Below are 27,509 nucleotides of genomic sequence, written 5' to 3'. Positions count from 1 at the left end.
GAAAGGCACTTTATTTCTGAACTGCTATCAGCAGTTATCCAGTGCTTTGTGCATGGAGTGGGATTGGTGTTGGCTGGGAGTACCCACCAGCACAGGGACAATGGAGCTAGGGGCAGCTTTCCCAGTTGTGAGATGGGTTTGGATATTACAGGAATACTCAGTGTCTTATGGGAAGAATCCCAGTGCAGTGCCTGTAGAGTCTAGCCAACAGATTTATTCCTGGCAGTCTGTGAGGAAAAGGAATTAGGAACATAGAGAAACACAGTTCTGCACATGATCTGTGCCTTTGCAGTCAGCATAGTAATTTAAAAGAGACTTCTCAGCTGCTGAGTTTTCTGCAGAATTTTATTTAATTTGTTATGTTACCATTAACACATATTCGTGTATAAGAATGTTGAAGATGTGTGTTTTTACAGCTGTAATTCTGGGACAGTCAATGCAATAGTAATTAAAGATTGCCTGTTGTAGTTTGGAGTCAGCTCTGTGTTTCTAATTGCTTATATTTGTATTTGAGGGGGTTTCTGCTATTTTACAATTCTTACTCAAGGGCTGTCTCAGAATTCTGCCTGTATGTGATGTACCCAGAGAAGGAGCTGTTTGTTTACAGAGTGCTTTTCTTTTACAGCAATTTATTACAATTAGTGCTGATGACAAGGATGACTCGGCCAATGGACCAAGATTTATCTTCAGTTTACCACCTGAAATTATTCATAATCCAAATTTTACACTCAGAGACAACAGAGGTTTGTGTGAAGATTCCCATTCTACCAGAATCCAAAGAAATGACAAAGTAGAACTAATGGCCAATGTAATGTCATGCCACTGCATTGTCATTAACTTTGGCAGAGTGTCTTTCTCCAAGATTTAGGGGAGGAAGGCAAAAGCATACAGCTGAGATGCAAGGATGCTCTTGGGAAAGTGGGATGTTTGTTAACTCACTTGAATTTTTTTGAATGCATATTTTAAATTACATAATAATACCCAACAGGAAGAATATACTGCCATTTTATCTCCCAGGAAGAGGATGAAACTACTGCCAAACACTCAGTAAATGGAATTGGCAGATCGCCTTGAATTAGACAAACCTAAAATTAGCTGATACAGCATAAATTATTAGGCTGCTTGTATTTGTTCACCACTGTGCCTGCCAGCTTTTGTAAATTATGGATCACAAGAGACGTGGGCTAGATTCCCAATGGAATCAAATCACTGCCCAGTGCAGGAAATGAAACAGGGATTTGTGCTGTGGAACATACCTGTGCTGGCTGTCTCAGGATCTGGATATCCTGATCCCTTTGCCAGCTTCATATTCACAAAATAAAGTAGAGCTTTGCGTTCAGATTGATGGCAAGATCTAAAAAATTTGTAAGTAAAAATCCTCAGGCCTGGGTGAGTGTCAAAATTCAATTGATCACAACATAATAAGATAAGGGACCTGAACTTGCCAAGAGGCTGAGGGAGCCAGAGGAAGTGGGCAAACTGAAAGAAAAAAAAAAAAAAAACAGGTTTGGCCATTATACATATTTATTCAATTTATTAATTATATTCTGATTCAGTGTTCATTTTTTATTTCCCTTCACAGGGCAAGAACTGTTTCAGCTTTTAAGAAATTAGTTTTGATTAGCAAGCTTTAATGTTTGAAGGAAACTTGACTGTTTTCTGAAAAGTAAAACTTGGTTGAACTAGCTTAAATAATGAATCCAAGAGTGCCAGAAGTACAAAAGGCAACATAATCCAGATACATGATTTCTGTAAAAACTGTTCTGTTGAGGCACACTTTATATCTCTCTCCACATCTGAAGGGAGGGTAATTATCATCAGAGTTCCCAAACAAAATCTCTGTTATTCCTGACTGATCAAAGTAATGCTGTTGCCTGGTGCTTGACACTTGTACATACATAAGCAATTCATAAAGGAGCCAGTGCAGGGCATATATTTATTCTCTTTAAAGCAGTAAAACACAATTTTGAAAAATTCATGGGTGTATTTTTAGAAAGGAGTAAATAAGCATGTATTCTTTGCTTGAGACCCGGAGGCAAAGTTTTGCTATAAAATACATGTTATGGTCACCACATCAAACTGAAAATAGATTAGCTTTTACAATCTAGCAGAGGAAGCGCAGCTCAGAGTGAAGATACTCTGAGTGGCATTATGGTTCCTGACTCCAGCCAATCCCACTCATCCTTCATTTCCATATGCAGCAAATTTGTTACTTACAAAATTAACCCAGATAAAAATGTGTTGTAGTTGAAATTATTAAGTCAGTTTAATGTAAGGTTTCTACCTGACAGTAATGTAAAAGGTTATTTCAAGAAGATAGTATTAAGGGATTGAATCTTCCCATATAATTTTCTTTTTTGAAAATAATAGTCTGAGGAAATTCATTCATTTCCAGCCTTTCTTTCCCTCATTTTGTTCAATTCTCAGTGCAATTATGTTATTACTTGACATATTCTTGTGAGTTTTTTAAAGTAAGTTATACTAGAACAAATTTTAAAAGTTGAAATTCTGTGTACTCCCATATAAAAAAACTTCTTAGGGAGAGTGTGTTACCATTTGCAAGTCAAATAATGTCCATAGTAATTCAGAGTTGTTTTTTTTCAGTTGTAAGTTTGAGTATTCTATAAAGCCATGCCAGCTTTCAGAGGGAATTGCTGCTTTCAGAGAAAAATGTCTTTATTAACTGTGGAGAACAGTTAATGAAAACTCCAATGTTTGGGCCTATTACAGAACTTTAAAGTGAATACAGTCCCATAATTATAATTTAATAGAGTTTCTTTTTACCAGCTCCTGAAAGTAATCACATATTGCAGTAATCCAAAAAAGCATAATCACATCCTACATCCTATTAATAGCCCACTGTGTTACCAAGTCTTCAGCTGAGCCCATCTCCCATAGAAAACATGAGATAATGGCTTGGCCCACGCTGGGATAAAACACAGAATTACTTTTGCACTGTTTCCTTATATTATAACTCATAAACAAACAGCACTGTCTGCCCAGGCTCTGCTCAGTTCCACTCCCACTGAAGTCAGGCCTTCAAAGCAGCAGCAGAGGCTCGTGGCACTTCACAGCAGAGAGGCAGATTTTGGGTAAATGGATTTCCTGCTTTTATCCCTGCTGGGTCCTGTGCTGAGATGCCCTTTCCTTGGGCTCCCTCGGCACGGCATTACTGGAATGGCTGCAGTCCCAAATTCACAAGATAAAGCTTTACAGAGCTTGAAATTAAACTTGTGAGCCCCCAAAAATCAGTGACTAAACTCTACTTTTTAAATTCAAACATGTGCTTCACACTTTTTCAACAAGAAAATTTTGAAGCACACAAACAATCAAGTCACAGGATTTTGCCATGGATTATCCACGATTGCTACTCCTGGTAAGGTAAGGATTTTAGACAGCTGGACCCCTGAAATTGTTTCATTTTCTGGCTGAATCAGCACTCACGCCTGATATAGGTGATAAAGTTCACACTGCAGTCAGCTCCTGCAATCTAGAATCCTCCTTACGCAATCTATGTGTTAACAAGCCCCCAAAAACTAAGTTACATTTGCCTATGCACACAGGAGAAATTGGAAATCATCAATAAGATCACCAGAGAAAAGGACAAAAATCAAAGGTCAGGGAGATCAGTATAAGTATCACCAAGAAATAATGCAATTTTCGTTTCTAATTGTGAAGATTTCATGGAGAGCACAGGGAATCTTCACTTGCAACATCTTTGGATATTGGATAGCCAAGGCAATAATAGCTGGGGAAATGTGATATTTTGGGAATGGCCTTGAGATGACTGTTCTTTTCCTTCTTGTGTTAACCCCTATTGTGTTCATTAGGACTGACAGTCAAGTAGCTCCCATATGTGTTAAGTAATAGTTTTAAGCTGGTATTGACATTTAACTTCTGTTGGCTTAAAAAATGCCATTTTACCAGGATTATAGTTCTACTCCTGGGCCTTGAAAATAATAAAAAAGCAAGGATGAGAATATTAGCTAGGATTAGATGTTATCTTTTATCTAGGTAAAAAAGGGGGTTTTTTTTCCTCTTATGGATATTATGTTTCTTCTAAATGTGAGAAGTGAACATAAACAGTAAAAGGAAAAGTTTAAAAGATGACCTTTTAAGCTTGATGCATTGTAGTCCTTTTTAAACTTTAGCCAGGCATGTTGATTGGATTTTTCTTTTTAAAAATTTATGTTAAACAAAAAATCACTTCCCATTAATACAGATAAATCAGCCATTGGATCAAAATCCGTTTTGTTTAGTGTAAGTGACTGCAGTGGACCAGGCCAGTCTGTATAACAGCTGAATAATTTGCCATTCTTTTCTTATTTTAAATTAGGAATGCTATTTCAGCAGACAAAAGGCAAGAAAAATTTAAAATATATGATAAAAATGCGTAGCCAAAGACTATATATACTAATATATGGTATTTTCATTCCTTACACATTGTCTTTGCAGCCTCAAGGCAGCTGTAGCTCAGCCCCCTGTTAATGTTCATATTTTTTGCCACAAGAATAATCTGCCTTGTTGTGGTTTTTTATTTAATGGAGCTGGTCTTGGTTCTCCCATTGAGGAAATGAATTATTTAGTGCATTTTAGAGGACTCTGGAGAATATTTTATTCTGGATCAATATATTAGTTTGTTAGCTAATAGGTATTAGATGTTGCATTCCTATTTGTACCAAATTGTTACAAGCCCATTAAAGTCCTAAAATAAGGCTTCTGTCATGCAGACATTGATATCACCAAGGTCCTGTAAAAAATTGTGCCTCAAAGTTTAGATGATGCATGTAAACATTCAGGAGATTTGGAGGACTCTGAGGGAGAAAAGACACCTCCAAGAGTCACAAGAAATAAACAATCCGATCTTTATCAGTCTCTGTCCTTAGCAAATGTGACATTGTGCAAAGGAGAAGTTAACAAGCTCCTTTCTACCCTGTTGTTGTTTTTGTGAGACTCAACACCAAAAAGCAACAGCTGTGTCCAGCCCAGGTGGCCGTTCAGGGCACCAGGGGTGTGGGCTGGCAGGACAGGGGCAGAAATGGGGATGGATTCATTTGGTGTGTAACAAACAGCTCCTACCTTAAATAGTCATCCTTTCTGGTGAAGTTCCTGGGAGAGTCAAGCAATGCAAGCATCCTTCTCATCCCATAGATTGACAAAATTTGGGGGCAGTTTCAGACCTTGTCCTACATCAGGGGCACTGCCTGCAAGGATGGTTAATGCAAGGCAAGAACGCTTCTCTTTGAGTATAATTTATTCACAGATTTCCACGGAAATCACAGTGATTAGATCATTAGGAGAGGTTTTATGGTTTGCATTATTAAATTCTGGGATTTATGCTGACTCTTCAACAGGAAAATGATTAGTCTGCAGAAGCCTGAGGCAGCAGTACAGTGGGTACCTTTGGAGGTGAACAGCCCTCCCTCAGCAGACACAAGAACTGCTCTTTCCCCCCCACCCCCCTTTCTGTTATACAGTTAAAAATAAAGAACATAGGAAGCCACGAATGGTTGTATGGAATAAATCTTCAATATAAACTGGCTTTTAAAGTCTGAAAACCACGGATATGATTGCTTCACTTTATTTACTTTGGGATGTTTACAACTGTTATAAACTTTGGTTTAGGCTGAGCTGAGACAGAGAGGAGGGGCACAACAAGGGGCCCCTGTTGGTGTTCACCTGAGAGCAGGAAGCACGGGCTGCCTCAGCCCAGGGTGTCATCTCACACTGTCCCCTTTCCAAGGCTCTAGCCAGAGGAAGTATGCAGGACCATCCAAAATGTCCTGTGCTGAGATGGCAGCTCATTTTCTGTCCCCTGCACCATGGCAGGTCACCTCTCGTGAGGACAATGGGAGTAGAGTTACAGAAATACTGCCAGGACTTGGAGTCATGTAACCCTGTGGGTCCCTTCCAACTCAGGGCATTTTTGATTCTGTGATTTAATTCTTCCTCACATCCACATGACTCAAAATGTGCCCAGACATACTGTGCATGTATGATCAAGCTCTCTAATTCTGGCTTTGGAAGTTTGGGTGAAAACCAGATTCTGATAAAACGCTGTTACCTTCAGCATTTCTTACCGAAGCAGGGAGGCTCAAATTTGCTCATACACAGCAAATACTGGCTTGTGTTACAGTGGGAGTCATATTATCAGAGCCCATTTGGGAACAGCATCTACCACACTTTTAGATGTGACTCCAAGAAGGGAGATATGGGTTTTACCCCTCCACTGAAAGCTTTAATTCTGGAGAGACACTAAAACCAGATCAGACAGCAATAAGAAGGTCCAGCCATTTGGGTAGTTGAAAAAATATTGTGAATTTCTCAGAAAGTTACAGATACTAAAAGGTGCAATCAGACAGAGACTATCTGTGTTGCTTGAGTTAATTAAAGAATTAAAACTGAGTGTGGTGTTATATGAGTTAAATACAATCCTGTAATTGCTCTTAGGTCGTTACAAAGGCGGCGCTTTCTACTGGTTTATTGTAGAAATAACGCTAAAGCCCCAGAAAATTGAGAGCCTTTGCAGCGAGATAATTTCCTTTTCAATATTGCCTAAGAGGACAATTCTGTGGAAGAATTAACAATGATTCTCTCTCTTCTCCAACCAGATAACACAGCGAGTGTGCTGGTCAGACGGGAAGGGTTCAGTCGCCAGAAGCAGGATTTGTACCTCCTCCCCATCGTCATCAGTGACGGCGGCGTGCCCCCGCTGAGCAGCACCAACACGCTGACCATCCGCGTGTGCGGCTGCGACGGCAGCGGCTCCCTGCTGTCCTGCAACGCCGAGGCCTACGTCCTCAACGCGGGGCTCAGCACCGGCGCCCTCATCGCCATCCTGGCCTGCATCGTCATTCTCTTAGGTGAAAAATGCTCCCTCCTTGCTGCTCCTCTGGGCTTGTCTTAGAAAAGTAATCCTGCCCTCAGCTCCAAGATGGAGAAATGAATCTGAATTTTTTTAGCTTTTATTTTTATAGGGAGTGCTAGCCTGCTTGGCTGTGAAAGGCTTTGGGCTGAGCTCAGGGTGGCCCTGCAGGGCCTGAAGGAGCTGCAGGAAAGATGGAGAGAGACAATTGCCAAGGGCTTCAGGGACAGGACACAGGGAATGGCTCCCAGTGCCAGAGGGCAGGGCTGGATGGGATATTGGGAATTAGGAATTGCTCCCTGGCAGGGTGGGCAGGCCCTGGCACAGGGTGCCCAGAGCTGTGGCTGCCCCTGGATCCCTGGCAGTGCCCAAGGCCAGGCTGGACACTGGGGCTGGGAGCAGCCTGGGACAGTGGAAGGCCCTTGGCAGAGGGTGGCACTGGATGAGCTTTATGGTCTCTTTCATCTTAAACCATTCTGGGCTTCTGTGATATCTTCAATAGCAAACACCAGAGAATTTGTGTAGATGTGCTTGGAGGATGTCCTCCTGTGGCTTAATGGCAGCTAATCAGGGACACTGCTTGAAGGAGGTAATGACATACAATTCTAAGTTTTGTGATCTTCCCTGGATAACAAGTTCCTTATTGAGGTCAACCAGGATTAATGGTCCCTGCCAGCTATTTCTCTCAAACCTATCTTGTCTTGAAACCAGAGAAGTGGCTTGGAAGACCTGCTTTTAAGAAAGTGCTGCAAAATGTTTCCTGATTATCTGGAAAAAAAAAATACACAATATTTTCTAATTTCCCTGTAATATTTTATAATGTTTCTTTTTTAATATACTTTATTTTATAGAAATTTGAAGTGAGAATGCAGAACAAATACTTCTTTGGAGGTGTTGCTTAAAAAAATTCCATTTTAATGGAAATAATACTCTGGAATTAGAGTTAAGCTTTGGGCATACAGGAGAGGGTAAAGATTTATCTTTGTTTTGTTGCAGATATTCATGTGCTTGGGCTGCTCAAAGGCAGTGTCACAGTGTTCTGCAGCACTTGGGACCCCACAAACACTTCCCTTGAATTAGTCTTGCAGTAATGAGCAATTAGTAAGAGCACTGGCATGCAGCTCAGACAGAAAGCCTCAGATCAGTGTGTTTGGTTCTGTGTACAAACATCTCTGATTTTACCTAGCAAGGAGCACTAAAAATGCAGAAGTTTGCAACAATCCAGCAGAAAAGCCGAGGGCTCAGGGATGCAATAATTATTTACAAAGGCTCTGCTGTTTGACAGTGCAGTCCAACCTGTGCTTTGTTTTCTCCAGTCATTGTGGTGCTGTTTGTAACCCTGAAGAGGCAGAAGAAAGAGCCCCTGATCGTGTTTGAGGAGGAAGACGTGCGGGAGAACATCATCACGTACGATGACGAGGGCGGAGGCGAGGAGGACACGGAGGCGTTTGACATCGCCACGCTGCAGAACCCCGACGGCATCAACGGCTTCATGCCCCGCAAGGACATCAAGCCCGAGTACCAGTACCTGCCCAGGCCGGGGCTGCGACCCGCGCCCAACAGCGTGGACGTGGATGACTTCATCAACACCAGGATACAGGAGGCTGACAACGACCCCACTGCCCCTCCCTATGACTCCATCCAGATCTATGGCTATGAGGGCAGGGGCTCTGTGGCTGGGTCCCTCAGCTCCTTGGAGTCAGCAACAACAGATTCTGACTTGGACTACGACTATCTACAAAACTGGGGACCTCGATTTAAGAAACTTGCAGACTTGTATGGCTCCAAAGACACTTTTGATGATGATTCTTAACAATAAAGTTTAAGATTTGGCCTTAAGAACTGTGTCTGAAATTCTGAAGAATCCAGAGGAAATGTAAGCAGGTATTTTTTTAAAAATCAAGAAAAATCTCATTTAAACATTTAAGTTTGACAGAGAGGATTCCTTTGATAAAAAAAGGACATGAAAGTGGTAAATACTGTGAAGTACCTTTTCCTACAAAAGGCAAATCTGGAAGTTGGCTGCCAGCTTCACTGAAGGAAAAAACCCACTTAAGAAATGCGAAATATTTAAATGAAGGAAAATGCTAAAAGCAAACCTACAAATAAGGGAAATCTTCTATGTGTTATGAACATCTAAATCCTTTATTTCAAAGAAGCTTCCACAAATTAGAAAAGAAAACAGTTCTGAGCTGTAATTTCGCCTTAAACTATGGACACTCTATATGGTAGTGCATTTTTAAACTTGAAATATATAATATTCAGCCAGCTTAAACCCATATGATGTATGTACAGTACAATGTACAATTATTATGTCTCTTGAGCATCAAACTTGTTACTGCTGATTCTTGTAAATCTTTTTGCTTATTCTTTCATCTTAAACTAATACGTGCCAGATATAAAAACTCTGTCTTGTTCAGTGGGAGGCGCCCTATTTCTATGTCATTTTTAATGTATCTATTTGTACAATTTTAAAATTCTTATTTTAGTATACATACAAATATCAGTATTCTGACATGTAAGAAATGTTACAGCATCACACTTATATTTTATGAACATTGTACTGTTGCTTTAATATGTGCTTCAATATAAGAAGCAGACTTTGAAATAAACTGATTCTTTTTTAATTCTTGTTCTGGTTATTAAGCATATAAGGAAAAACATAGTGTTTCTAATGTCCCATTTATAGTTCTGACTAATTTACTACAATTGTGACCTTTTAATAACCTTATTTATTATGTGTTTGTAGTTGGTTTGTTGCCTTGTTAAGTGATTATTTAAAAATCAAGTACATTTTACAAATGTTTTTTAGATTAAAACAAATGTAATGTCTGGTGAACATTTTGTACCCTCTCTATCTACAGCTTGTGGCTGCTCCCAGAACACAGTAAGAATCATCATATAGTCCTACTGTGTTTTCTGGATTAAATTAAGTGTAGTACTTTTCAATATTTCCCATGTAATATGCATTTATCTTATATCTTAGAGATTCCCGAGGCTTCAGGAGTGACTTTGTGGGTGGACGGGAGTACTCTGTGCTTACACTTTACTCCAGCCTTGTGAGTTTCTGTATCTGTGCTGAGCTTCTGCAGGTTCTAGAGACTGAAATCTGACCCAGTTTAGCTGTGACTTCCCTAAGGACTGTTCTACCTGACAATTACCTTTACCTGAGTAGTAATTAAGATTCCGGTACTTAACTCCTATTTTTCTTTTGTTTGGTTGGGTTTTTTTGGTTTTTTTTTGCGGGGGGTGGGGGGGGAGGCAGTGTTTGGGATTTCTTTTTTTTTTTTTTTCCTTCTAATTTCCAACAGAATAGTATAATCTGCAGATAGGAAGACATTTTAATTTGTGACAACAGAAATACAGAATGCTTTCAGAATTGTTCTTTGTAATGCATGTTTCTAATCCAAAAAGGGATCTATAACTTTTTTTTTTTTTTTTTTTTTGCTTTTAAGCATTAGTTCAGAAGGAGGAAGGGATTTGGATATGTTCTGCACATCAACATTTCCTGCATCTGTGTACAGCTGTACCTCTGCTGAATTTAATATAGTTGGCTGTTTGGGGTCAGAGATCAGCAGCTGCAATATGGGAAGAGGCAATAAATAAAAATTATCTACATTTTCCTACATTTGTTTACAGACCCTGTCCTTCATTTGCAGTCAGGTACCAAACTGCTTGATCTGAGAGGAAATCTGACTTGTTGGTGTGTTGCTTTTCTGAAGACCCCCCATACATGTATTTAGATTAAAATTTAATTCCTTAAAATGATGACTGATGTTTCAGCTCTATATCCATAACATATTCACTTGTCCCATTATATCCCTATGTTTTATAAGGCAGAGTTTGCTAAATTAGCAGATTTGCTCTACAATGTTTATTGTAATTTTTCACTTTATTATAGGTGTATGCATTCTATAGTTTATTATTAACTTGGTTTAAATTTCTTTGGTTGTTGATTTTTTCTCTGTTTATAATCCAAAGAATATTTTGCTAGATTTGCACATTTCTCCATTATAAATTTAAATAAATGTTAAAAAAAAAGAGAAAAGAATTGAGTATCACTTTGAAAATTAACAAATTGAAATAAAGTAAAAAAAAAAGGTAATTTGTAGGACTCCATCCTCATTGATGCTATCTGGATTTATTTCACTTTTGAGCAAGTTTTAGAATTAATAACTTCATTTTCTACATTTTTATGTTTAATTTTTAAGAAGGACATTGTCAACTACATTTTTTAATGTTTCAAATGCTTTGAGTTTTAGTCTCTATTGTAGCACTCTCATAGATGCTTGGAAATAAATTTTCTTTCCCTGCTGGTTTTGTCCTTTTTCATTTGATTATTTTTCCCCTTCCCAGTGAACATGCGATTATGATAGTGCTTTTTTTTTAAGTTAGGCTTGCTCATCTCAGCCAAGGCCAGCCTTGAAATGCTGGGAATTATCTTCACTCTGGACTGCCGGCAGCACCTTGGACAAGCAGCGCGTTCTGCACCACAACAGGACATTGCTTTGCGTTCAACTTCACCGCAGCGCTAACGGGAGCCTCGGGTCTTTAATCCGAGCTTGGTAAAACCCAGCCCAGCACGGCGGCTCCGGGTTAGTCCCGACACACCCAAGAATGCTGTGGGCCCTAGGTTGTTGCAGCGTTCCCAAAGATCTGAGCCACCTGGGAAGGAATTCACCCACTCCAGTTACTTTAGCGCAGTGGCACTGCCTTCCCCAAGGACGGAACCTCACATCCATGGAAGACACCGGAAAGGTTAATTACAACCTCAGTGGGTCTGGAGAAAACCCTAACCACAAGGAGGATCACCACGGCTGAGCCAGGTAAGGCAGGGGACGGTGGCAAGTGAAGGTGGTGCTTTGGCCAGTTTTGCCTCTTGCAAGTCTCGCCTGAGGATCATTTAAGGGGCTACAACAATGCCCTCCAAACACCATCAGTAACAGAAAACCTGATCTTACCAGAGGGACTTTTAAGTGAGCTGAGCGAATCCTGAGCTGCAGCTGGCAGAACTGTTCAGCTCCTGGTCTAGCTGGGTGTCAACAGGAGAGCAGGAGGCCAAGGTGCCACTGTGTCTCTGCAGTGCTTTGGAATGCCATTCCTCCTCCTAGCAAGAAGCAATTAGGGAAGCAAGTGCAGGGCTGGTTGCTAAGGGAGCTCTCCCAGCTTGCACTGATAGGGAAGAGGAGGGTTTGTTTGGGAATTCTCAGATCTCCTCTGCCGTGTTCCTGCCATGATGTCAAGCAGTCTTTAATACCATGTTAAGGGGTACAAGCTTACCACCAGCATTTCTGTGATCTCGGGCAAGATCCTGCCCCAGAGACTGCTACATCTCAGATGAGAAAAGCCTTTTAAAGATCTTGCAGGCTCTCTTGGCTCTATGTTGTTGACTGTCTGCCAAATAAAATGTTGAAGTTTACCGTGTTGCTGGTAAGCTCAGAGGTAAAGAGAACAGTAGGAATTTAAATAAGGCTCACAAAGGGACAATCTTAGGGACCCAAAAGCATGGAGTCCTTGTATGTCTTCCCCGTCTAGCTGCATTGTCAGAATTCCTTTTGTAATGAAAGAGTCAGTAAGCAAAAATTCAGGTAGGACTTCTGCAAGTTTTCCCTTTGGCCTTTGCTCTAAATACTGAGCTACTGTAACCAAAACTGATTAATTGGCATCAGAATCATGTTCTGTATCAAGGGGGAAAAAGAAAAAGAAGAAAAATAAAAAGAAAGAAAAATAGAAAAAGAAAGAGAAAAAGAAAAAGAAAAAGAAAAAGAAAAAGAGAAAAAAGAAAAAGGAATGGTTTGGGAAAGGGACTGAGTGAGCTTTTCAGAAGTGAGCTGCAGGTCTCTGGATCTTTATTATTGTTTCACTCTTATAGCCTGAGACTGGGTATCAACCATCAACCATGACCCAGTTTCATTCCCTGCATGCAAGTGCCCAAGTTTTCCATTATTTATTATAACTGATCTCTGTGTTTGATAAGACAGACCCTTTCAAACCTGACTGAGCTGGGCTGGCTACAATTACCCAAGCCATAGAACAATTTTAGCCCACTCAATTTCATAGATTCATAGTAATTTCAAAAACTTTTTTCTTGTATTTCTGCGTGAAATCTTGGGCCTTGCCTGCTCACCAGCTCTAGATCTCTGTTACTCCCTCCCTTAATGAGCTGCAAATCCCACATCCCCAGCGCCTGTCCTGCCCTGTCCCCCAGAGCAGAGGCAGAAGCTGCAGTAGTTCTGCTAAGGGAACTTCATGTGTGCGCACACACAGGAGACTCTGCTGATGCCCCAGACCTCCTTCTCCTGCTGGGGGATGTGCATGTTAGGGACAGCTCCTGATCCATGGCTGGGGCGGTGCCCTGCAGAGGGTATGGAGCACTTCATGCTTCCCTGTGGAAAGAAAACAAGAAAGAGAGAGGGAAAGAGGAGAGAAAGAGGGAGAGAATTGCTTGGACTGTGAATCATGCTCAGAACTCCTTCCAGCTCAGGCAAAGGTCTTTCTCAAGAGTCTTTCAGACTTCCCAGTGAAGCTGGTGTGTGCTTTATAAATAAATATTATCTGGGGCAGGGAATTGAACCTGAGATTTTCAAAGTCCTTGTGAGTTCTCTTAACTGCCAAACTCAAAACCTGATACTCCCCCCCCACCCCCCCATCACTTTTGTTTTCTGTACTTGTTTAGTCCATTTGTAGTAGTTCATAACTGCATCAAGAAGAGCAACAGCTGAGACACCAACCAGGTTTGTGGGTAAAGCATTCCATGGCTGGGGGAAAACTGCTCTGGAGTGGCAAATTTATAGCTAGCTGGTGGTGATGGGGAAACAATTATTGTCTTCTACCCCATGCTGCCAGGAGATGGAACAGCCAGCCACATTCTCTTGTTTTCTGCATTTCTTCTTCCTTTGGTGTTTGTAAAATCAGGACCAATACCTGGTTGCTCAGCTATTTAAACTAGGAGAGGACTTGTCTTAAGTCCTCTTTGCTATGGCTGTTTGGCAGACTCTTGTTCAAAGGGGTGCTTTTTTAAAAAAAAAAAAAATAAAAGCTCAAAAGTTTGGCCTTTAGCAACTTTAAAACTATGAAGTTAAAAATAATCCCAAAAAACTTACCCTGTATTTTTTTAAGAATTCAATTTTAATTGAATTTTAGGGCATGCCTTGCATTTTTGGTGGTTAGTGAAAGAGTCTTGGACTTTGTGACTGCTTTGGACTGAGGTTGCTGATTGCTTACCCTTTTTGTTCTACTTCCAAACAAGAGAAAAACATGTTTATTTTAACTGAACAAATCCATATGCTGTTGTCCAGACCTAGCTGCAAGTGAAGGCTTTGTTTTGTTGTTGTCTTCTTTTCCAACCTAAATCATTCCATGAGTCTGTGACTCACTGTGTTGGCTGCCAAGGCAAATTTCCTGCAGTTCTGTCTCCAGCAGGAGTTGCAGACACACCACTCCTCTCTCTTGCTGAATATGAAGCTCTTCTGTATTGTTCTGTGTGATATATGAGGGCTTTAGGGGCTGAGGGTGGGCTTTTGGTTCTCCTTTGTGATGTATTGAGGGCTTTAGGGGCTGAGGTTGGGGTTCTTTGTGATATATCAGTGCTTTAGGGGGCTGGGAGGTGGATTTTTCCACTAGTGTTTTGGAGCTATGATGCTTTTACTTCCATAATTACAAAATTGGCTTTCATGCTGTGCTCAGTGCCCTGTCTCTGGGTGGTAAGGAGCAGTTTTTCAGGGACTAATAAACTCCCTCCTGCTTGGCAGGGTGTCTCTAGAAAGCCCTATTGTTCTCCTTCTGCCAACATTGCCCTTCCTTGCAGGAGCCCATTCTCCCTGCTGCAGCCCCAGCTCACATTTTCCTCCTTCTTATTAGCGCACTGGAGAAAGTCATCATTAATCAAATGCAAGCACATTTAGCAAAGTTCAATGTGTATGAAAAATTTATGTCAACCTTTAGGCTCTATGACAGTCCCAAGGCTTCACTTAATAAGTTCTATAATGACTTACTGTTAATGGACAATTCACATTATCTCTTTGAGGTCTGCTGGGCCTTTCAGGAACATTTTCTGTTATTGATTCTAGAGCTGCTGTACGTTGGCCAGACATAGAAACAAAACCATTGTTTACATTCTTTGCTTTCTAAAATGGAAAGTTGGATGCCTTAAAGTGTAAACCCCAGAGAACATTATTTGCTCTCCTGTTATGTGTCTCTAACACAGAATGAATGAAAGAGTAGCTGTTTGTGAGGGCTGACAGAAGCTATGGGAAATGACTGGAAATTTGATAAATCTTGTCCATTGATTTAGCAGAAATCTATGCTTCAAAAGCTGTCCTCATCCAGCCATCCTTCACCCTTGCTAAGAGTCTCAGCTGAGCTCAGGTACTCCCCAAGTTCTGCAGTTTTGTTCACTAATGAATCATAGTAATTTCAGACATTTAATTTCTATCAGAGTTTTATCTGGGCAAAAAAACCTTGGAAAGTCTCCTGACATCCAAGATCTGCCCATTTCTGTGGCTTTACACAATGCTCCAGCAAATGTTTCACTAAGCACAGTCTGTCAGGATTGTTCAGTTTTTTTATACAAATGATAATTGTGTCATTTTGTAGAGCCTGGATCCTGGGCACATGCTCTAGCACAGTGTTTACTACTGTGAGTCAATGGTAGCACGCAGGACAGTCAGTGTAATGAGCTAGCACTGCTGGAATCCAAGTGCTCCCACACTCCTGGAGGCTGCTGTGTCACACTGTGTTTCAACATCATAAAATGAAGCAATATGGACACTCAGTGTGCCCACCCAGGCTGCCACTGCACTACAGACTACTCTGGAGTGCCTGGTGTCACAAACTATTCCTTTCATGAGGAAAATTCCTCCAATAACACCTAAGTCCCCCACTAAGAACAGGTAAAAAGGTAGATTTTTTTCCCATGGCCACCCAAAGAGAACTGTTTCACTCACCTAGGTAAAAACACACAACTGTAGTAAGAGTAAAAACAAAAAAAAACCCAATAAAGACATAGGAGCTGCTTTTCGATATTTTGAAAAAGAAAGAAAGAATCAGCAGAAATCTGTTGTATTGAGAGGCACTGTAAATCTCCAGCAAGGTCAGCCTTGCCTGTCCAGCCACTGTATCAAAGCATCACAGAATGAGTGGGGTTGAAGGGGCCTTGATGATGATCCCATTCCCAGCCCATGCCGTGGCCAGGGACACATTTCACCAGAGCAGGGCTCAGAGCCCCTGCCCAGCCTGGCCTTGGGCGCTTCCAGCACACATATCAAAACAGGATCTCTTTTTCTTTCTTGCTGGCCTCGCCTCCTCTTTCCTATGCTTCCTCCAGGTGAGAGCAGCAAGGCCAACACCCTCCCACAAGACATGGAGCCATCCTACAGAGCACAGAGATATCCTACAGGGCACAGAGCCATCCTACAGGGCATGGAGCCATCCTACAGAGCATGGAGCCATCCTACAGAGCACAGAGATATCCTACAGGGCACAGAGCCATCCTACAGGGCACAGAGCCATCCTACAGAGCACAGAGATATCCTACAGGGCACAGAGATATCCTACAGAGCACAGAGATCTCCTACAGAACAGAGATATCCCACAGAGCACACAGCTGCAGCACCACCACCAAAAGAACGGACATGGGGCATGGCTTGTGCTGTGACCAATGATTCATTGTAAAATCCTATAAATTAAATCCATTATGTGCCTTTTGCATCAACAGCTTCAGGTTCCTGATGCTGGACCCCAGTGGCTGGGTGAGGGAGAATTGGACAAGCACATTCAGAAGTCTGCTGGCTGCTTTTCAAGTGAGATTACAGTGTTCACAAGCTATTTACCGACAAACTCTTTAAAGAATTAAAAGCTGTGCATAACCCTGAATATTCCAAGGAGATTATTGCTGGCAAAGTGCTCTCAACCATAGCAGATAATCAGAAACTTTAGCAAAAAACCCCTTTGCTATTAACTCTGCCTCAAAATTAAAAGGGCATCTGTACTTGACTGTAATAAAAAACTAGTGCAAAATGTCTGCATGGTAATAACAGAGACTACAGTTTTAATGAGAGTTGGGGAAAAAGAAAGAGTAGAATTTCTGACTGTTTATTTGCCCTTGGTGGATTACGGGATGAAATGAAAGTCCCTGCTTTTTTTAGCATGGAGGTCAACGTGGAGTTGTGCTAATAAAAGAGCATTAGACTCCCAGTGCACCTATAAACTATAAAAGTCAGAGCCTAAACCAGTCCTTCCCATGCAATTCACTGCAGACACAGCCCCTTCCCACCACACGTTCCAGAGGTGAGCCAGGCTCTGAAGCAGCCTCCTGCTCTGCTGGTTGGTGCTGTGGGGGCTGCTGCAATCTCCACCAGCCCAGGCCATTTCCTTTCCCGTGACCTTCCTCACCCCCCGCAGGTATCATCATCCTCTGCTCCCAGTTTGTGCTGGCTGCACACTCTGAGGGCAACACTTACGAAATATCCCTGGAGTGGCAAGCTGGAATAGCCACTAATGGATGAGAGATGCAGGACTCCCTGCCCAGTGGATGGGACCCTGGGCTGCCCTGCAGCAGTGGAGGTGAGCCAATGCAGAGCTGCATCTTCCGAGAGAATGATGTGCTGTGACAACACCACCAAAACCACCACCCTGCAGCCAGAAAAAACATCTTTTCATCTGGGGAGTCAGGAAACAGAGGGATAGAAGCATTTCTAAGGAAGGGAACCTGCCTGGAAATGCCAAGACAGCAGGGGAAGTAGGAGGAGCTCACCTTCAACCATCCTGGTCTCCCTGAGATTTACTCTTTGTCTTGAACACTCAAAGAAGTGCAGGAGAAGAAAAGATTCGGGCAAAGTGCTTTTGGTCTGATTGGCTCAATGTCCTACGGGCCAAAGAAATCAAAGCCAACAATGCACGGGAGATAATCTGAGTATGTGTGAGGGAGTGAGAGGGACTCAGGCCTCGATGCCACCTCAGCCACCACTTTGATTGCACGGCCATGATGGAGATCCAGCCCAGGGGACACACAGCCATGGGTAGTGGGTTGGTTTCTGTGCCACAGGGAAGGGCTGCTCTGCACCCTGGTGAGTGGGACCAGCTCCATTGACAGGCCCTGCAGGTCTGTTGAGGATGCAACATTTGAAAGAATCCAGATCCCTGCTGACTCCAAATGTTACTTTGCAGCTCTTGAAATCCCTTTCTCTCATGAGCCTATTGATCTTTAAGAGTGACAGACCCCTGAAAACTTTCATCCCCTCTCTGCTGGGTTCCTTCCCAACCCTCTTGTGCTCCGGGGCTCCCCATGGGCTCAGGACATCACTGCTGTCTGAGCCAAGTCAGGCAGGTCAGAAAACCAAAAGCAGGATAAATCTTTCCAGTCCTTCCTTCAGGAAAGCTGTGCCCACAGTGGAATGGCAGGGAAGCACTGTCCAGCTGGAAGAAGGCTCTTGTTCCTAACTGGACAAATTCAGAGTTATCAGGCAGAAAGTTTCCATCTCTCCCTGAAACTTCAAAATTAGTCTGTCAGGTTGAATCCCATCATCACTTAAACTCAGAAGACTGCAACCTTTGTGGTGTTTTCTTAGCTCTGACTTCTGACACATGAGCTCTTCCTCTCCTCCAGATTCTCCCAGCAAAACCCAATGTACTTTTTTGCTCTACCCACACTAATCACAACAAAGGTTACATGCTCAATTAGTCTGGTTTTTTTTTGTTGTTGTTGTTGTTGTTTCCATAAAAGATTGTGCTTTCTTCCTTGATCTCTTTTAGATTCCATTTAAAATGTGTTCTGTTTGTCACCCTGAGCACTCTATTAATATCCCTGCCATAAACATCCACAACACGGTATATTCTCTCCCTTAAGAAAGTTTAATTTGTTTCATTTAAAGATCGGTGTTGTCATAGAGGAGCAGAATATCACCCTCACCAGTTTAATGAATAAATTGGGTAAATACTAAATCATTGCTCACTTCTGCAGGTCCCTCTGGTTCACTTGCGGGAGCTCCATGGAGCATGGGGATTGTCTGTGAGGACAAAGTTCCTGCAATTTCCCTTATCCACCAGAAATATGGTCAGATGAACCACTGGAGCTACTCTAGGGAGACAGGTGGCCACATGCAAATTTAATGCAGAATGGACTCACCCTGCCAAGGAAAAGAGAAAGAAAACCACAGAGGGTTTCAGGGGCTGCCAGTGCATATTATTCAACTTGCATTAACTCTCTTAACAACAAGCCAGAGAACTGAATTTGGATTCTAGCTGCAAAGCTAAACTGCAACCCATCTGTTTTCCATCCCAGACAATGAATAGGCCAAAATTTACACAACAAAATACTGCCTAGGATTTGAAGGTTTGAATAGCATTTACCTCAAAACCTGGTGCACCTTCGCTGCATCAGGGCTGTATTTTAGGGGAGATCTTTGTGTTCAGGCTTCTTCTGGCTGTATTTGAACACTGCCTGAGATGATTCAGGAGTTCTGCTCGACAAACGGGTGTTGTGATCCAAGGCCCATCTGGCTTGTTTTGGAGTGTGTAAAGGTCAGTGCTTCTGTTAATACAACTCGTACAAATACTTCCCTGCCATCTGACGACGTTACTCCTCATTCAGATTGGCAGCCATTTACCCCCCACAATCTGGAATCTCCTCCCAGCGTGGGCTGTTGAAGTGGGGATGATCACAGTTTTAAAATCAAAGGTTGAGTGCTTCTGTTGAGTTATACTTGGAAGCGACCATGTTCTGTACAGTGAGAACATCCCATATGGAAAGGACATATGTGTTGGAAACAATAATACATAAATAGTGAATGCAGTTTTATATAACCCTTACATGCTTATGGCTCTTACATATAATTCTCTAATGAGACAGGTGAAATAGATGACTTCAATACTGATATTTAGGTCCATCTGTTGAAAGCTTACACAATAAATAGGGAGTTTTAAAGACAGATTTAGCTGTACATAATTTTTCAAACAATTGCACTGACATAACTTGAAAACCCTGTTGGGCTGTCCTTACACAGGACAGTGTGAGGTGTGAAACCTCACACTGAGATCTGCCATGGACAGACACACATACAAAAAAAATTTAGTAATTTGTCAAATATAAACTATTTAGACTATTTTCCCCCTGGTTTTCTTCAAAGAACATCAAGTTTTGGAGAAATAAAGCAGGTGAAAAGTTTCAGTGAAAAGGTAGAGTTCAGATGAAGAGAGCCCTGGCAATAGTTTTGTTATGGAATGTCGGCATTGCTCAGGGGCTGACCTGTGGGGGCTGGCAGGATCCTGGATGACCATGTCCATTCATCACTGCCCTAAGAAAACCCATCCCAGTGTAGAAGATGCCTAAGCCTGGATGGGGAGGAGGGGAATAAAACTCATTTTACAGAAAGTCAAAGACCTGTTAGCACTTGGCAGCCAAATTCTCTCAGGAGTCTGGGCAGACGATTTTCCCATCCTGCCCCTGTCCTGCCCAGGCTCAGCATCAGCCCCCACAAAGGGCCTGAGCACTGAGCTGTCTGCTTAGAGCAGGAAAGGGGCAACATAATGACATGTCTGCTTATTTGAAAGGAGATTAAATAGGGGTTTTGCCTAAGAAGTTATAGTCATTTTATGAACTTGCATTACCCAGTTTCAGAAGTCAGGGAACAGTGATGATGCATTTCATGCTCACATTAAGTTAGCTGCAATTTTTTTTTGTCATCACCACCATATTGCTTCACAGAGCTTTGGGAAATATTTGTTTTTCCCTCTAATGACTAAAACAAGTTTTGCTGAAAAAAAATAGTCTTCTAATTTTTCATCTCTCTGGGTTTTTTTTTTTTCTTTTCATTTTTGTGTCAGTAAATACAAAACACCGACATTGCCTTGTGAGAACCTTTTGGGGAGCAAATCTGGGGATAGACTTTATTCTCTTAACATATGTTCCTTGGAAATTAATCACCTATGAGATGAAGAACCTAATGGTTTGTTGTCATGCAGTATTAAGGCACATTAAGCACAGAAACGGAGCTGCCTTTTTTCCAGCACTACTCTGATAACCAACAAGCCTCAGAAAAGAAATCCACATTCTTATTCTATGCTTTTCCATATATCTGATCAAAAATTAACTGAGTGCTTTAACTGAGCTTGGTGCCAATGGCTTATAAAAAAACATTTAAAAGACTTCAAAGCTCTAGTGGAGGCTTCAAAGGACCCTAATATGGTGTCCTTTTTTCCCAAAGCACTTCACAAGATCCTCCCTGTACAAGGATCTGTGCTCCATGAACCTTTCTGAAAGTTTCCATCTTCTTCTGGAATGAAGCAATTTTGTATTTGTTTGGTTATTTGTTTTCTGTCAAAATAATCCAAAATGCTGTGAAATAAACTGGGTGAAAAAAAATCCTACAGTGAATTCCAATCAATGGCCACAGGCCAGGCTATATAATAGTAGTTTAACACTGCAGCATGGGAATTTTTTAATCAGGATGACCAAACTGAACTGTGCTCAGAAATGAGGGTGCTTCTCACACACCAAGTGATTCCTTAATCAACAATTCTGCAGCTTTACAGCCCTGAGAAACAAAAAAAAAAAAAAAAAAAAAAATCTGACTTCTTCCTAAGCTTACAGACTGACTTACCTAGAAGATACTTCAGAGTTTTTTTTATAGCAATCTTATTGCAACCATTATGAACACAGTCAGGCCTTTACACAAGTTTAGTGTGGATTTTCACACTGCTAAAGAATCAAAGAGCAAATTTCTATAGGTTCCCTCTACCAACCATCAGAAAAGCTATAGGGGAGGGCTGCAAAGAGCCTTCTTGCACCCTCCTCCTCAGCTCTCAGTGTGCCAGTTCTTATCCAGCCTTCTTCTGCACCACTGAATATTTATCAATTAATTAATTTATTTATTTGTAAATTGTGTTTCGCACTGGCTGGTCTAATGAGCAGAAATGGTAAAGCAATAAGCAAATGAACTAAATAAGAGGATTTCCTGGAAGCTGCCCAAGCTGGATCCAACATTTTACTCACTGTGATGATGACCATTCTTACCACATCTCCCGAGCCCTGCAGGGAGGAGCTCACTCAGAGATGCACAGAATTCCTGCGGCCCTCAGAGCAGGCATGGCTGAATCTGCAAGTCATCCTGTGCATTATCTGTTATGTCTTTCCCTTTAAAAATATCCAGAGATTCTCTGAGGCTCCTTCCACAAGTCATTTCCAAGTAAAAAATTTGCTTTTCTTTTTCTTTTATTTAATGTACATTGACTCACTCTGACACATGTGCACAGAACTTCAGTTTTCCAACAGATTACTGTATCTTTTGGCAGCCTTCAACTATTAAACTGCTTGTGTGTTTTTTTAAGAGAGACTAATGGTACTGGTAGCCCTTAAACATTACTCTTATAGCAACTGCTGAATTCTTGGGGTACTCCAAGGAAGGATGAATTTAAACGACGGTGAGAATTAACCTGTTAAAGTTTGAATTTGTGTGGAGACAGAGAAAAGGAGGGAGGGGAGGGAGGAAGGGAGGAAGGGAGGAAGGAAGGAAGGAAGGAAGGAAGGAAGGAAGGAAGGAAGGAAGGAATAGAGCTTACCAAAGAACCTGGTATCTAAATCTTTGTTGATCATGACTGCCATAACAGAGTCTCCAAATACCAATTTCTCTTCCCAGCCCTCACATTCTGAAGCAGCTGCATGACATGTTCTGGCCCCTCTTGAACACCACCAGACTGAACATCTTTGTGGATGTGTCTTCAGCTTTCTTTCTCTTTCTTTCTTTCTTTCTTTCTTTCTTTCTTTCTTTCTTTCTTTCTTTCTTTCTTTTCTCTTCCTTTCTTCCTTCCTTCCTTCCTTTCTTTCCTCCCTTCGAGGCTACAGAGAAAAGGAAAACTGACTCTAAAGGCTCTTAAAAAACCCCTACATTTATCATTTTTTAAATCTCAGGGTTTTCAACTCAGCAGTTTATTAGGTCTGACTCACTGCTTTTATCTCTTGGCAGTTTGGGAAGCAGATTTCATGACAATAAAAGAACAGGTGCCATTCATATTCTTAACTTATTTTTTTATATCACTGCATAACATACATCTGTCTCACTGCTACTACACAAAACAGAAGCCCTGAGGACTATTTACTGATCATTCCACACCATTTTTCATAAGAGCAGGACTCTTCCCCTGTTCTGGTCCAACTCTAATTAACAGAGTGATAGCATCACTGTAACATTGTGCAATTCCTATTTTAAATAATGTTCACTGTGTACCGCTGCCCTTTTCTGTCAAAGTATTTCTGTGTGCTTTGGCACAGAGATATCTGCATTTCTATATCTTCTACCAATTTTATAAGGCTTAATGAATGGAAAATGCTTTGAAAAGATGTAGATAAAAGGCAATTTTGAAGGCAGTCATTAGTGGTAAATACCCTCATCAAAATTTCTCTTGCTAATCCTCTCTGTTCTGGCTGTGCAGGCAGTGCTGACAGACCAGTCCTCCAAGGTTATTCTGATGCCACCTCACAGACAAGCACCCTGAAAGTCACTTATATTCACAACCCTGCTGGCACCAGTGTCATTCAGCTCAGTTTAAAGTATGCCACCTTAACACCACAGAGCAATAGAAAAAAGAAAAAAATTCATGGACTTTTTGTGAGTGCCACCATTAAAACTAATATTGTGTAACTGGAAATCAACTGCTTCAATTAATGGGAATATATATGGCTTCATTTTGTAGGCACAACCTTTCCATTTGAAAGCTTGCTGACATTTGGGTTCCCACTGGTGCTGCAATTACACCGTGCCTAAAAAGACATATATATATATATATATATATATATATATATATATATGTATATATATATATATAAAATGAACATTCTTGGTTACAAGCAGTTTTCTTCCAGCACCAGTTCCAGTGTCTCTCATTCCCTGCATTCCCAATTCCTCCATACCTGCTCCAAGGGCCATTTCCAGACTGACATAACCTGGGGGTTGCAGGGTACAGTGCCCCTCTCTAAAGCACTCTGTGGCTGTAACACAGTGCAGCATTATTGTTCCTGGGGTCCCGGGTCATGCCAAAGCTCTGCACCCCACAGTCCTGCAGGAATGGGAATGTTGAACACACTGGATAATTGGAGTTTTGACAAATGAGGCACTGGTAGTAGCCTGGGGAGAGCGACCATCAGAGAAGCAAGAGGGAAAACTGCCCCTGAGCACCTAACTGTGCTAAGTTACCAAAATTTGCATTTCCAAGGTCATTTTTAACAGTCATTCTAGTGAGAGATGCTCATACAGTGCTGTGGCACTGGGAGCTTCTGGCTGAGTTTGATCCAGAGGTTGTCCATGTCACCTCCAGATTAAGTTTTTGCCTTGCTGTCCATTAATTAAAAAAAAAAAAAAAAAACAAAACAAAACAAAAAAACAAAACAAAACAAAACAAAAAAAAAAACGGAACAAAAAGAACAGAGGTAGGTTTGTAAGAACAATATTTTTAAAGTTTGTGGGGTGGACAAGTATGTATTTGAAGCCTTTACTTTGATCTGCATTTAACACTTCATTTTGTATTGCAGTCTTTTAACAACACTTTTGTTCAGTTCAAAGGGAAAGTTTATCTGAATTTGAAAGATACTTCCAAATGAAATCTTATGCAAATAGGAGCAGGGAGATATGTTTAAAATCTGACAAAAATAAATGTTTTGATTTTTGTAAAGCATTGTGTTTGGCTTTTTGGGGAGCCATGAGTACTTTGATGAAAGCAATATGTGATGGGAAAATGGCCATCAATGTCAAGGGTCTGTATTTGTCACACAGCTCCAGTGATCTGTGTTCTGGGTGTGTATCTGACAGCTGTGGGTCTTGCAGGTCCTCTAAGCAATTTTGTTTCCTCAGACAGCCACCTCAGCTCTGAGTACAGGCCCCCATACCCAGCTACATTTCCAAAGGGGCATCAGGGAGGCACCAACATTACTCAGATCAGAGCAATGGAGTTGAGACTATTTATTTTCCCTTATCATCCTACCAAATACCTATGAAAGACCTGGATATCTTAAAACATTTGGGCCTGAGGTCAGTAAAGATGGAAAACAATCTTTTTATTGAGCTACACAAGGCCTCATGAAGGTCTCTGTTTTGTCACCTATTATCTATGAAATTTTTTGTACCAGTCATTTTTATGTCTTCTCTTCTCAGGGAACTTCTATTTGGTGAGCAAAGCACCAGAGCAAGTGTGTTCCTGTGCTACAATGAGGCCTGATGGTGTCACCAAAACTGTGGGAAAAACAAAAACTCTCCAACAACATTTTTAGAGTTAGAAAATCAAAATATTTTTAGTGTTAGGCATTACTTTATTCTGGCCAGGATGTTGTTCTGGCCAGGACATGCAACAGAAATAATTTCATCCACACATAGTCTGCTTTATGCAGAAAAAAAATCATTCCATGATACATGATTTTTACCAGATTTTTTTACAGTCAAAATCCATAGAAATTTATTGACTCAATGTTCCTTGGTCCCAAGATGCAGAGTTCTCTGTATTTGGTTTCCTATTGCATACGGATCTTCTGATGCTAATTAGGTCCTCTTTCTTCCCTCTGTTTCCCAGACCATTCTTCTTTCTCTTTTTCGACTGTGCCAGCGATGTTTGGAGCTGATGGTCATTGATGGTTGTTATCTTTTGCTGCCTGAGATGTTCAGGTCATCAGACCTTGCCTGATGGAACAGTCCCCTGAAAAGAAACCTCAATTCTCTTCCCATGGCACAAAGGTGAGCAAAATTGACTAAAGTTACTTAAGAAGCTTTTAAACTTTGCATCAATTCCAGCAATGACTGACACTGTTTGTGAAGGCCTGGATGCAGCCTGGAGTTCTCAGTCAGTTTTGGATTTGGAAAGCTACGTGGGGCCACACCAGGGTTTTTGCTCACGCTCTCTATCTTCCAAGGTGTGTATGATGCTCTCCTGAAGCAGTCTGGAAGCTGTTCAGCCTCTGGTTGTTTTCTATTCTCTTTGCTGTATTATCAACTATTTCTGGAATGCACTTGGCTGTTGTTCAGACTGATTTTCTGTGTTGTGGAGAGGGCTGAAGCAGCCAGCTGAGGAAAGTGAGCGCTCCTGCAACAGGGAAGGCTGTGCCGGAGGATGCCACACACAGCCGCCAGCACGGCTCGCTGTGAACCAGGCATTACTTTATTAGCCTCCCACAGAGCTCTCTGAGCCTCCCCTGCAAGTGGCTGTGGGACTGGGAGTGCTCCTGGCTCATCCTCTCTGTGTAGGATTTACCCTGGGTTAGCTCGGCCTGGGACACGTCCTCTGTTCCCTGAGCCGCAGGAACGCTGCTCTGGTGTCCAGCGATCTCTTTTCAGTCGATGCTGCTGTTTGCTTTGGTGCACAGCTCCCTGAACCTTCACCCAGCCCTTGCTGCTCGCTCGGAGCGTTGTCCCAGCGCACACAACCCTCCCGGGAGCACCCTGCCAGCCCAGCTCGGCCCTCCAGCACTGCCACCCACACCTATTTCCCTGAGCCACGCACTCCCTGCTTCCAGCCTGCCGGGGATGCTGCCACACCGAGATCCATTTGACCAGATTTCACCCGGTACAGCCAAGCACAATCCCCTCGGCCAGTCATTAAGCTGTGTTAATTATGGCAATCAGCCTACTCAGTCTGACCTAATTATAAATAATTAGCTTGTCCCTTTATTTCCAAACCTCTTCCCTAGTGAGATGGTACTTTTAAGATTTTTAAACTAGCAAAAGTCCCCTTATAGAGTTGCTTTTCTTTTTCTTTAATGTCAAGGTATAACAACCTTGACTTTAAAGGCCCAAGTCGTGAGAAAGGCATGGCCAGATCTCACAGAGCTGGAGGTGAAGGAAGTGCCTTCTCTTCCCTGAGGAATTACAAACCTTCATTCTTAAGCTACTTCACTGTTGTAGGGCATTTAGTGGGATTTTTAAAAATACCTATAGGAACCAAAATGCCCACTTACCCAATAAAAATATCTCTTTAATGCCTCTTTCAAAATCATGTGCTTTTGGATTAGAATACTGCCTCTCAGAAGTGAGCATGGCACAAATTTTAGTGCCCACTTATGCCCACCAGCACATAAGATCATTGTACCCTCTGCAAGTAATTTGACACCAAAATGTTAAAAATTATTTTCTTACAGTGAAAAAATACAATATTTTTATTTTTGCTGCTTCAGGCAGCAAAGACTTGGCTGTTTGCCTCTTGTCTCCAATTAGAAGTAACTAATCCTCACCAGAAAGACCAACTCCATATGAAACTGTGCTGTTTCCCAAGTTTATGTTTTGCTGTTGTCATTTAGGAAATGAGTACTGCACACAGGGGTGGTGTGTGATCTCTCAGGAATAACACACTTGTAAGAAGTGGATGGTGTGTCCTTGTAGCCTCAAAATGTCACTCCAAATGACTCTTCCAATAAAAGCTCCTTGAGGACTTTTCTAAATCCTTGTTCCTGACCCCAAGAAATTATTTTTCCTTGAGTTCCTGAAGGTGACTATCACTTGTGGCCATACCTCCATGTCAAGCAGGATATCCCTGACATTTTTGCCATTTTCCTGCAGCTCTCCCTCCGTGGCCACCAGTTAATAGAGGCTCCTATGGAAGAAAGCACCCCTGCGTTTTTAGGCATTGCCCACCCTCATCTGGGAGATGTTGCAGGTATTCCCCTCTCCAGACT

At 41.7% G+C, this 27,509-nt stretch overlaps 1 protein-coding gene across 5 annotated transcripts in view; it reads left to right on the top strand.

Annotated features, from left to right (window-relative positions):
- Nucleotides 1–10,058, top strand: part of CDH11 (cadherin 11) — an 81,394-nt gene extending 71,336 nt beyond the window's left edge. For all 5 annotated transcript variants that reach the window (XM_041397393.1, XM_041397390.1, XM_041397392.1 and 2 more), the window contains 3 exons: nt 626–743; nt 6,612–6,863; nt 8,182–10,058. In XM_041397393.1, the coding sequence (XP_041253327.1) occupies nt 626–743; nt 6,612–6,863; nt 8,182–8,678 (867 nt within the window). In that variant the 3' untranslated portion in view covers nt 8,679–10,058. The remainder of the gene's footprint in view (nt 1–625; nt 744–6,611; nt 6,864–8,181) is intronic.
- The last annotated feature ends 17,451 nt before the right edge of the window (nt 10,059–27,509 follow it).

Source organism: Onychostruthus taczanowskii, unplaced genomic scaffold, assembly GCF_017590055.1.
Source record: "Onychostruthus taczanowskii isolate IOZ18803 unplaced genomic scaffold, ASM1759005v1 scaffold139, whole genome shotgun sequence".
NCBI lineage: Eukaryota > Metazoa > Chordata > Aves > Passeriformes > Passeridae > Onychostruthus > Onychostruthus taczanowskii.
The sequence above is the reverse complement of the archived record's forward strand: the minus strand, read 5'-3'. Positions and strand labels throughout refer to the sequence as shown.